General features: G+C 34.6%; 1 protein-coding gene across 1 annotated transcript; it reads right to left on the bottom strand.

Annotated features, from left to right (window-relative positions):
• Positions 1 to 12,349: 12,349 nt before the first annotated feature.
• On the bottom strand, positions 12,350 to 12,787 carry LOC103503421 (S-protein homolog 1-like). The gene has a single exon (XM_017047963.2). The coding sequence runs from the start codon at positions 12,785 to 12,787 to the stop codon at positions 12,350 to 12,352; it is 438 nt and encodes a 145-aa protein (XP_016903452.2).
• Between the last annotated feature and the right edge of the window lie 296 nt (positions 12,788 to 13,083).

The following is a 13,083-nucleotide window of genomic DNA, read 5'->3' as shown; positions in this document are numbered from 1 at the left end:
TAGTTCTGGCATCTCACGCAATATGCGGAAGAATTCCGTGCGTACATGGTTGTCATTTGCAAGGGCGCCTGCAGGCCACTCCGCAATGATCCTGACTTGCTCGTTTGTTTGGTCGAGCGCTAGATGTATGCCTTGAACATCCAAGTCTCGCTGACTTCCCCTCTTTCTCTTGGATCCACTCGATCCGGTCCTACCCTCTGAAGTACGATAAGGTCGGGATGCACGTACATCCTTCTGTGAGAGGTCAATCCTCTGGCTGTACACGATCGGGAACTCCTCGTTTCCGTCCCCCATATCAAATATGTCATACCCGCCAGGCTCGTTAGACCCTACGTCGACGAATGTCTTAGCGAGCCGACCCGTCGCCCTATCGCGACCGAACACATATGTACATTCGTCGTAATATGGAAATAGTTTGTTCAGAAGTCCCTTCGCTGTAGGATGCGACTGCGGGGAAAAAAAATTCACTTATGAGTACTAATAGAAAAGTTGTTAAGTAAATGTACATTGCGAACGTTGTGTGACGTTTATAATATTTTTCTTATCCTAACCCAATTATCAAATAATTCTTTCTCCGCAATGATACATTTCTCTTCATCGTTTCACCCAAAGCAATTGCACGCTGGCCCACGCATTTCGGCGATGGCCTAGAACGTCCGCTTCAATGTCTTAATTCTACACTCAATTACAGCCGTTGCGCAGACCTGACATCCAGGTAGTTTCTCTACCATCAGTGTACCAACTGGGCAAGGTAACCTGGCCGGAACGTACCATTATCCGATTTCCATCCCCCCATTAACACCAACTCCATTAAACACTCCACAAGAGTGTCCTCCTCCTCCTTTGTCCAGATATGTCTCGGGGCACGATTTGAGGTTGACATTCTGAGAATGACAAATTACAAGGAATACATGGAGTACGTTAGTAATTTTCCAATTTCACATTTAACAGTCACAAACAAAAGGCACGTGTACATTTCATATGCAACAGTACATTTTACAGGTGACTTGTAATGTAAAATTGTCTTATCTAAGCGTTACGCAACTGCCAATCAGTGAACATCGATTCGGCTAGTTTGTTGCACCACTGAAACTACTCGTTTGTCGTCTTAATATACTGAATGTCTTTTGAAGTGGTGGTCGTCGCGTACGTGGAGTCTCCCTCGTCCACGTCGTCAACGTCGTCGCAATATGTCGTTTCTCTGTTGATCAAATTGTGGAGCAAGCAACATGCTAGTATGGTGCGACACTGGACTTGCAGGGGATAGTAGGACTTTCCACGAAGAATGGCCCAACGACCCTTAAAAACACTGAAGGCGCGCTCAATGACATTCCTTGCCGAGGAGTGCTTCATGTTGAAGTACTCCTTAGCATTTGTTGGCTCATTTCCTCCACCATGCCACTCTTGCAAATGGTATCGTTGGCCTCTGTACGGGGCTAGAAACCCCTCCGCATTTTAATAACCTGCATCGCACAGATAATAATATCCTGTTATTAAAATACTCGTTTAAGCGCTTCGAATAGGTAAGTAGAAAGCGGCATTGTTTTATTATTAAATAAGATATACCCTTTGGCACTTGTAGTCCATTTTCTCGTGACAGGGCATCACGTAGAATCCGCGAGTCTGCCACTGATCCTTCCTAACCGGCGAGGACATAAACGAAATTCCCTTTCGTGTCGTACACGCCCAGTACGTTTGTGGCAATTTCCCCCTTACGCGTTCTGAATATAGGCCGATCTGTTGCGGGGACGTTCACCTTTATGTACGTCCCGTCTAACGCGATAAGGCAATTCTGCAGGTTGTAATAAACACGTCGATATAAGTGCCACGTACATTAAGGTCAAATACATTAAACTTGTACCATGCCCACCTCGAAACACTTCCAACGTTGATCATTGCAGTTGTTTGTCACCAGAACAGGTCACTTTATCAACTCCTCGTATAGTCGGACGACAACCAATAATACAAGGTTAAAATGTAGCGATACTGTCTGATCGGACCGTACAAATTCCCTTTGAATGACGCGGTTCTTCACGTCATGGGTAAGGACGTGCAAGAACATTACTACCATTTTCTCAACGTCGACAATCTCGGTGGACGAAAGACCAGATACAGTCCGAAGTAAATGACATAGAATTGCGAATGTTCGCTTGTCCATTCGCGTGCTTTGGCGACACACAAGATCTGACTTGCGTGTCATGTGAAAGTAAGCAAGCTGCCTTATTCTGTGGCGTGTATCGGACGGTGTATATATGATATGTCTATTGTCGTTCATTGGTAGCTCCAACATTAGTAAGATCTGACGTTGGGCCAGCGTGAACGCAGTTAGGACGCCAAGGAGTGTTTGTTGGTCCATTACAAACTATGTAAAGTTTCGTAAAAATATGTACTAAGTGAATTAGTACAATATCCATATACATTGTGAAAAATCAGTAATTAAAACTTATTACGCACTTAGTAATACCCTAAACTTAGTAATTTGCTAAATCCCCCTATTTAATATGCAATACATGTCATGTATGAAGCTTATTAGAACTTCATTCACTCACCTATACTTCTTGCCTAATTAGTTCTTAAATTTTACCTACGAAACTTAATCATAACTATTCTTTTCATGTATAAAAACTTAATGGAAGAAATATGTACTATTCTTTCTTTAGTAACAAATTGAAGAAGTAAGGACAAAGACAATATTAATTGGTATAATATTCTTTCTTTTATAAAGTCTATCAAATTTTAATAATATATTTTGTTACATTTTCATTTTTTTTAAAAATGGTTATATACTCTCATTATTAGTTCGTTTTTGACTCTCTATCTCATTAATATCAATTTTCCTTAAACTAGGTTTAGGGTTTTCTTTTTGACAAAATGATTGGTAGACTTGACGGAAAAAATATAAAGAAAGAAAAGAGAAATAATGTCTTAAAAAATAACAAAAAACTATTGTATTTAAATCCTCTCCAATTTATGAACGTCTTTTTAAAATACATTGTTTGTGTAACGTAAAAGAAATAACTTGTAGAATTGCTTTATTTGTCTTACTTACAACGATTGTCCAAACTTTGAAAACTTTTTTTCATAAAAAAATTGTGAACTTAGAAAAATTGGTATGTTAATTTTGTTAGGTTATTTGCTTTATTTCTCTTCGTTATAAACATTGGTATGAAAATCGGGTTGAAAGGGCGTTTGTTGAACGTGAAACCTAATTTGAACAAAAATCCAAAACATACAATGGAAAGAAAAATAATATTATTCAATGTATATAAATGAAATGTCCATCAAAATAAATTATTACAAAACAAATAGTCATAAGCCATCAAAATACATACATACATAATTTATAATGTACTTAAATGAAAAAATAGAACATGGAAGTTTAAGGTACATATGCGTAACCCATAATACCTCTTGTAAGTGTGGGATAACGGGGAACGTTTTGAAAAAAAAATGAACAAGTTAGTATAGAAGTGAGGCCAAAAACAATACACGTTTTTCAAATGCAACCTAATTGAAAACAAACGGAAGAAGTGCATACCTTGTATTGAGAACCATTGACTCGATATTGAAACCGTAAAAAAAACCATTGAAAACAAATGTTAAGCTGCCTCAGAGTATAGAAATCGGTTCAATAACTTGAACCAAATTTCATCGTGTTTCAAACATCAATTAAGAGGGATAAAAAAGAAACAACAAATGCAGAACATATGTAAAAAAATAGGCAGAAAGTAGGTGATAAACATCACACCAACATACAGAGAAAAAACTGTCCATAACATACAACATAGTGGACATACAAAAGAGGGCAGAAACGGTGAGAGAACAATGCAGAAACTGAGAGAGAAGAAGGCATACAAACATAGGCATACAAACCGTAAGAGAAGAAGACATAGAAACATCGTGGGCATACAAAAGAAGAAGAATATGAAGGAATGAGCCATTTACCTACGAAAGAAGAAGAAGATTATGAAGGACAGAGCCAAGCAATGAGAAATGGAAGTGGTAAATCATAAGTAGAAAAAAGTTTATATAGAGAGGATATGAGGATTAAATATGGAAATAAATGACCCAACCAAGAAAAGACGGGGGAATCTCTGCAAAAATAGGCTAGAAGATAAGTCAAACAACAGTCAAAAGTAGATTTACCAAGCTATTCTGCAACCAAGTACACATTAGAAGAGAAAGACAAACCATTGAAGAGACAAAACAGAAATGAATAGATTTTTCCAAAATCTATATATATGGAATGAAGGACAGAAACAAATTGAAGGGCAAGAAAGTAAACCAAACTAAACCGACACAATGAAAACCTAACCAACAAGTAAACCAAAGTAAACTGAAAAGTAAGCAAATAACATATAATGGAAGGCAAACAAAATTTTGTACAACATAAAGGAAGAAGACAGAATGCAACATATATTGAAGAAGACAGAATGCAACATATATTGAATTGGAAAAAGACAGAATGCAACATATATTGGAAGAAGACAGAATGCAACATATATTGGAAGATGACAGAATGCAACATATATTGGAAGAAGACAGAATTTAATCCGAACATATTGGCAAGAAGACAGAATGCAATCTCAACATACATTACATCATAGCCAAATTAAATCAGAAGAGATATTCCTAATCAGGGTACATACACATATGGAAAACAAAAATGGTAAGAAAATAAGTTTGTGTAAAAAGCTTAAACTCATCACCGGCTATTGAATTGGATTGAAAAAGAGTTCAATACCTCCCTACCAAGCTCGATCGACAACCATTGGCAGACAAAGGATGAAGTTTTTGTCTTATCAGATTAGGAATAACGAAATGGCAAGCCAAACACCCAGCCGCAACAATAGAACCTCGAGCGGCAAGGATTTTGCAATTAGAATCGCCTTCAACAAAACGAATTTGGAGGCAAAACAATAACCAAAAGGTTATCATGTTTGGAGCCAACACCGTGGAAGGGTCGACTTCAACAAACACGACGGATCCTTTCAAGAGTGAGAGAGATGAATGAGAGAGATGTAGATAGAGATTCGGCTAAACGAATTGTCCCCAATCGGCCAAACCCTAACCCCAAAATCCATTTGCAAGAACACAGATTGAGGAAGAACAGAGAACCAAATAAGGAGAAAAAATGATTCAACGATTCAATCGAATAGAGAAAACACACAACGAAATAGACGGATTGAACGAACACGCAACCATTTTTGCATGAAGACGGATTGAGGTAGAACACACAACAAAACAACGATTCAACCATTTCTTGAGGAAGAACACATAACGAAATAGGGAGAACACACCGAAAGAGGAAGAACACACAATGAAAGAGGGCGATTTGAGGGGATTTGATGAGGGAGAATTACGAAGGAAGGGGAAAAGGGTTTTGCACGAACACGGATTGAGGGGGAAAGGGTTTCGCACGAACACGGATTAAGGGGGAAAGGGTTTCAAACGAACATGGATTGAGGGGAAATGGTAAACACGGATTGAAGGTGAAGAGGCGGGGAGGATTTCGGCTGTTTGCGGAAATTGAATATGTATTAGGGTTTCCTTAATACTCGGCCCAAACGGGAGTTAGGGTTGGACTAATCCAAGCCCACAGTGCCAACCCTAACCCCAAACAGCCCCTATGTATTTTTCTTTTGTAGCCCTAGTTCGAGCTCGATTTTGGTGATCGAGCTCTTACTCATTTTGTTAAGCATCAAATGCTCAGCACGTGAAATGAATTCAAGGGAGAAAACCACCAACATTTCAAGTAGTTCAGGGACCCTGAAGAAGCACGTGCGAACCCACCGACGAGATTGGTGAATCACGTGGAAGGTTCGCACTTCCTTTGCAATCATTACATGACCCACCAAATTTCAGGTGATTTATATCATCTACTTTTACTTTATAATAACAAAATTATTTTTCTTGTTTCGATGTAACATTTTGATTCATTGAATGTTAAAGCAATCAAGGGTCAACAAGGCTACTAGAGCGCAACAACCTTACAATTACAAAAGCGGATCCAAGTCGTTCCTTTAACGACAACACCATCTCGCTGAAGAACGCAGTCATCTAGTGGACCGTATCGAGTTGTTAAGAGAAGCACACACTATGGTAGGACTGGTGAGTTCGTTTCACAGGTAGCAGGAGATGCACCTTTAAGTTTTATGAAATTAAACTATATATTTTACTTTATACTTTTAATTGTAATCTCACAACTTACAACTTGTATGGTATAGAATTGAATGTTGGAACTCTTGTCCTAGTCCACTCTCGAGGATTCACAACCACTCTCTTAGAACGAGATATGCAAGACCGTGTTGGGTAAGCAATCGGGCTACCCAAGCCCAAGTCCCAAAAAAGTACTACTTCTAGTTCTTCCTCTTCTTATGAGATGCATTCTAGAGAGGTTAGCGAACTAAAGGTTATCCTTGAAAACGTTAATTGCCTAATTGAAGAACAACAAATAAGGGAGAATGAGTGTGACCGACAAATGGTAGAAAATGCACAACAAATGGACAAGATCAAAAAAGTGATCAAGGAGATGAGTCGGAAACAAAGAGGACCATAAAGACGCTTGAGGTACATATTTTTCAACTTTTAATTCGTTTAATTTCTCATCTATTGATATATATCTAGCTATACTTTTATGTTATTTATAGGTTTGGATTTCTTTCTTTTGGCATTCACGAGGTTTTAGGAGATTGATGTAGTTTTTTTTCTTTTAATGTACTTCTTTTGAACAATTTTAACATTATTAATTGTAATTTTTATTAGACATTAGGATTTCATATTTTGATTTATAAATTACAGAATTTTTATACTAATAATTTGTTATAAATTTTCTTTGTTACCTTTCGAAGCGGAACCTAAAACAAAACCTCAAGATAAGAAAAAAAAATAACAAAATAATAAAAAAAATAAAAAAATTAATCCCGATGCAGATACTACGTCGAGTAAAAAATGTCAAGGGAAACTTTTCTCGATGTTGCATCAAGATTCAATTATTCTCGATGTACGGAGGTCACGTCAGATGTAATTCATTGTCAACGTCTGTCACACATCAGCATGGATTGCATTAGAGATATGGCAATTCTGACATCATCCCTTCAGCGTGTAAGAAAAAGTTTCCTCGATGCAGTACTTTGCACGTTCTTGCCAACGAAAATTTTGACGTTGGTATAGCCTTAGCCGACGTGCATTCCTATTTGGGTCGATGCACTACGGTGTTGGAAATGTCCCAGATCCTTGTAGTGGATGAAATAGTGGTGGTGGCTTGCTGATGGTGAGGCGTTGAATGGTATGGTCTTTCATTGTACTATCTTTAGGGATTCAAAAACTTGATTATGATTTTATTCTATGTATAAGTTATATCATGGATTTATCATGCTAGGCTCTAAGTGAGTGACTATTAGGTGAATAAATGGGTTATGCGTTAAAAGGTGTATTCCTATTCATGTGTTGCTAACTTGCTAAAGATATGCATGTCATGCAAGTTTTCCTATCATGTAAGCAATGAGAGGTTTCTTAGTAAGTCCACGGTTGAACACAAAGAATTTAAGCTCATAATTCTCTTATCGCGTAACTAAATCATACGGTATAACTATACAGTAAAGTTATGCACGATATATTTTTATCCTAACTATTTACACTAAGGTGCTTGGCGGTTCAAAGTGAGCATGGCAAGATGATGAAAATGGATATTAAACTCATTTCTGGTGATGATGGAATAGTTTAATTACCTAAATGCAAGGAATTATGCTTTAATAATTGAAGGCAATATAAAAAATTTATTAACTTTGACTTAGGCGAGTGACCTCTCGGTGCCTTTGCCATACTTGCTCGCCTCTCGGAATCCATATACACAAAGTTAATCTATGATTTATATCTAATCATTTTATATACATTATAAGCAATTTCTCCTTGATTAAGGCGGGCAACCTCTCGATGCTTTCGCCACACACATTGGCATCTCTACGATGTATGCAAATGACAAACTCGACAATAAGGTTGTATCAATACAATCTTCTTGCCACTTGTTTAGCTAAATGTGTGTTCTCCCTTGTTAGGTGATTACAATCAATCTCATTGTTTTCTCGAATAAACAATGCTTTGACATCTCGTTTAACTCAACAAAACTTATAATGCAAACACTATGATTCTCTAGGTATTTAAAAAATGTTCCATTGCTAACAAGTTAATCAAACAAATTAAAAAGGTAAAGTAAAAAAAAAAAAGGGAGAATGGAAGAAGAAATACATTACTTTGAATAAAATAACTTAAGGCCTTTTAGCCATGTGGTACATATTACAAAACAGTGCAATAATAATACAAAATAAAGTACAGAAAAAGGTGTTATGTCTCGTAGTATGATTTCTCATACTCTTCAGCTCAGAATTTTGCCTATTCAGTGAGGGAGAAGATGAAGGGGATGAACTCTCTCTCTCTCTCTTTGTTCTAGACTCTCACCTAAAACTCAAGGGAAGGGAGAAGACGGACGATGTAAGGAACTTGTTCTCTGACCAATTTGTGCACCCATGTTCTGAAGTGAGAGGCTCTATTTATAGGTGAGAATTGATGTTGACAAGATGACACGCGTCATTAATGCTTTTGAAAAGCTACATTGGCGTTGCGCAGACGTCCTTTGTCCTTATTTTGACTTTCGAGCCAACCAATTTTGTCTACTAATGTTTCATATCACCTAGCTTACTTGCTTGTCGCCGCATAACTAAATGCGCCTCGCATAAACGTTATATCATCGAGCTTCACTTCTTTTGACTAAAATCCTGCGATTATAACACTACAACACAATAAAACAGGGATGAGGTTCTTTTGTATCATACTATTCACAGATTGGCAAAGAAAAAGAATGTGTAGCAAAATGTATTGGTATCGTCATCAGAATCATGCAATAATATGTTTGAAAATGAAACGAGAGTTGCTAAGGGTAGGTTGCTTACACTTACTTTTTACCTTAGTTTGGTGGTAAGTAGGGGTGTCGAACCAAAAGGAATGGTCGCTAAAAAGAATTCTTGAAACCAAAGCTTGAAAAAAAAGTGGTTAGTAGAAAAAGGAAAGCATAAAAGAAAATGTAGGGAATATCAATTTGTAACCAAGAATTAAGTAAATTTGAAATGTAAATTCAATTCACAAGAAAAGAAAGGTAAAATTTAAATTCTATGAGAAAAACGAGTCAAGGGGCCATTAACATTATTCAATTTTTATCATTGAATTAAAGGAAATATGAATGATTTTTGCTTTTAAATGAGATTCTTGGTCAAGGTTCTTGCAAGATCAACTTGCTTGATTCTTGTAAGAACTTTGATTAAGATTCAATCCTCTAATTAAGATAAAACACGTGTATATGAGAATTGCTCTATTTACATATGTCATTGATCAAAGATATGTGAGAATCAAGATCTTAACCAAGAAATTAAATCAAGTAAGCTTGCCTTAACTAGATTTAAGGAAAAGAGATAATCACACACAAGCATTTATAATTAATCCTTGCAACAACAATTCATGTCAAATTCTTGTTCTTTAAATAAACGAATTGCAACAATGATTTAAATCAATTTAATTGTTCATGTAAAAAATGATGGAATTAAATTCATAATTTTTCAAAGACAAGGGTGATTTATCTGAGCATTAAGACAATCAATCTTCAAGCTTTAACATGTTGATTACAAGCGAGACCAATATGAATATCTTGTAGACAAAAGATAATCAAATCAATCTTGCACTTTAATTTTCTAAAGAAAAAGTACCTTGCATACAAATTCATCAATCAAGAACAAATTCAAGAATTAATCTGAAAAGAATATTTGTAATTGAATACAAGAAAATTAAAGATTCAAACATGCTAAATTGAAGAAAAAATACAAGAAAAATTCTCCAATAAATTGAAATACTCATTGCCCTCTTACCTCTTAGAAATCCTCCGTTAGAATTTGATTGCTGAAAATTAATTGAGAGAAAAAGTTGAGATTGCAAATTGGTAGAAAATGAGAATTGGAGAAAGTTTTAATGAAATTTGGAGTTGATTTTGTGAATGGGGAGGAAATTAGGGTATATATAGAGAAAATAAAAGAAAACCGTCCATGGGATTTGAAACTGTCACTTGAAGGCTGGAGAGCTCGAACTTTTAGGGAACGTTTGGGGCATGGAGTGAATTATTATAATCTGTGGTTATTATAATATGTAGCTTATTATCGTATGTGGGTTATTATAGTTTATGTTTGGGGTGCAGATTATTATAGTATGAGTTACTGTAATCTGTATTTGGGATGCATATTATTATAGTCTGAGTTATTATAATTTGTGTTTGGGGTGCAGATTATTATAGTCTGGGAATATCAAAAGTGTTTTTTTCACTCTTTTTTTTTCAATACACATTTTATTTCAAAATTATTTTATTCAATCTCGTTAATTATGTAGTTCGTTAAATAAATTTAACTATAATCTCTATAATGTAATTTTCTCATTCGTTAATTATGTAGTGTTCAACATAATTAATTGTAGACAATCGAAATTACATACTTAGTAAACATCACAAGAATGACATAAATTGATAGTGTTCCTAGTGCATACATTTCACCACATGTTAGCAGTTTAGAACAAATGACAAAATAATTTTAAGCGATGATAGTAATTAGAAGAGTATTAATTACTAATTCTTCATTTTCATTATTTAATTACTAGTGTTTTTCATTAATTTGTGTTTTTTTTTCAAAAATGATTTTTAAAGCAAGTTATAAGTTTGTTAATTTTGTTAAAAAAAATTAAAAATATTATATAAGTTTTTGCATGATTTTAACCACTACATACCCTCATTTTTTTTTTCTAAATGCATTTGTCATACTATCATTGATTCTTTATTTTTCCTAAGTATGATACAAATTTATTCTTTTTATAATAGAATTTTATTATTATTTTTCTCTTTTATCATGTTATCATTCTTTTGATAACACAAATTGTTTTAAAAAATGCATTATGATGCATATCTTTTCTTCTTTAGATTTATTATACAAATTTGGTTATTCAAATTTTGTTTTATGCTAAATATTTTCATAAAATAGATTTTTAATGAAAAAAAGTAGAATCGCATTTTTTCTAAAAATTATTCCTTTGATTTATTTAGAAATAAAAGCTCAAAAAAATTTGATTCAATGAAAATACATGTATAATTTCATTTTACCCTACCTAATTACCAATATTTATTTTTATTATGTTTATTTATTTCTATAGCAAACATTGTCAAAAGTTGTTGATTGTCTTATTTGTTTTGTTCTTTTTGAAAACTTGAAATAAATTGATAAAACTATGAATTACTATTTTTCTTAAGTTTAACACAATTGGTTTTTTGTATTATGTTTATGCATTAACCGTTTAACACAATTCTTTTAAATTTTTGCAAAGGAAATTTTTTCTAAGATATTTTTCCAAGTTAATTTTTTCTAAATAATTTTTTCTACGTTATTTTTGCAAATATATTTTTCGTAATTTATTTTTCCTAACAAGCCATATTCCTAAATTATTGTTGCAAAGTAGATTTTTTCTAATTTATTTTTTCTAACAAAATTCATTAGATGACTTTTTTGTGGGTAATTAAAATTTGTGAAATATATAATAACATTTGGAAGAGTGAGAGATAGTGATGAAAGGAGAAATGAGGGAGTGAGAAATAGTGTGAGAGAAGAAAATGGAGGAGTAAGAAATAGTGGTGGAAGAAAAATAGGAGAATGAGTATAATAGTTCTAATCATAATTCTCGAATTATAATAACCTTTGGACAAACATAATAGCCCACTTCACTCCTTCGTAATCTGAGGGCCACAGAGGCTCTTAACATTTTCGGAAAGTTTGGTAAACATATACGAGAATGCCACTGAAAGTTCTTCAAAAAATAAATTGCAGAAAAGAGATTCGAACTGGTGATGTGGGAGAGTCGCGCGAACGAGGAGACGAAACGTCGAACGCGCGTGCGGACGAAGTGTTTGAAAGTATTCGAAATATTTTGCATAGTGGAGTTCGAACCCTCGACGTCTTGGTGGTCAAAAATGCTGAAAATTATTGCGCTGCTGAAATTCGAAAGCGTGACCTGGAGGTGACACTTTCAAAATTTAATGTGAAGTAAACTCACCGCAATCCATTCAAGACGAAAATTATGCATTATATGGATAAATTCACTAAGTTAATGTGTTTTTCCACTATCAAAATATTATATATATGAAGTTTGTAATTTAATTAATTCAATAAATTAAATAATTAATTTAAAATTTTAATTAAGTAAATTTAATATGAAATATGAAATTATTATTTTATTCAATAATCCTGCGATGGACCTATTTTAATCCCTATTCTTATTTAGGGATCCATTTGTGAACAAATTCATCAGCATTAGTAGGCATATTTCTCAAATAAATTCCATCGTCTTTGGCAGTCCAAATACAAGTTCCTTGATTCCCGCATCTATGACGAAGCCAAACGTTCTTCGTTTCAGGCCAAAAGCTTTCAAAAGCGACATATGCATCCGGCTTCTCCAATCTACACCAAAACAGGGTTGTTCCCCAAAAGTTTTCTTCAAAGTTCCATTGAAATTCATCTCCTTGTTTAACCAAACGATGATATCCCAAATCATCGTCCTTGGATTGGCAATGCACATCCAAACTTTGATAGCTTAGCCCATTTACCACGTGAACAAAATACCTCGAAGGTAGCGGCGGAGGTTTCGACCACTTCGAAACTTGACCCTCAACCAACACCATCATGGCAAGCCACAGAACGACCACATTCCTCATCATCATTATATTTTTAACCAAACACACCTTTTTTTTTGTTTATCTATTTATTTGTTGCAATTGATGTTTTGGCATGTACATATGTGAGAATAAATATACATACTTATAGCACTGGCAAGACATTGAAGAAACAGAATGGTTGGATTTTAATTAAAAAAATCATCTCCTACCTAATTTTGTGTTGAGCATACTATAAAATTTTATCTCCAATAAGGAAATGATATCCATGCATTGATTAGATATCTATTATTAATCATTCGTGTATATGAGTTTTGAGAATAATTCATTCACCTTAA

The sequence above is a fragment of the Cucumis melo genome, chromosome 9 (assembly GCF_025177605.1).
Source record: "Cucumis melo cultivar AY chromosome 9, USDA_Cmelo_AY_1.0, whole genome shotgun sequence".
Lineage (NCBI taxonomy): Eukaryota > Viridiplantae > Streptophyta > Magnoliopsida > Cucurbitales > Cucurbitaceae > Cucumis > Cucumis melo.
Note: the sequence above shows the minus strand (reverse complement) of the source record. Positions and strands in the feature narration are given on the sequence as shown.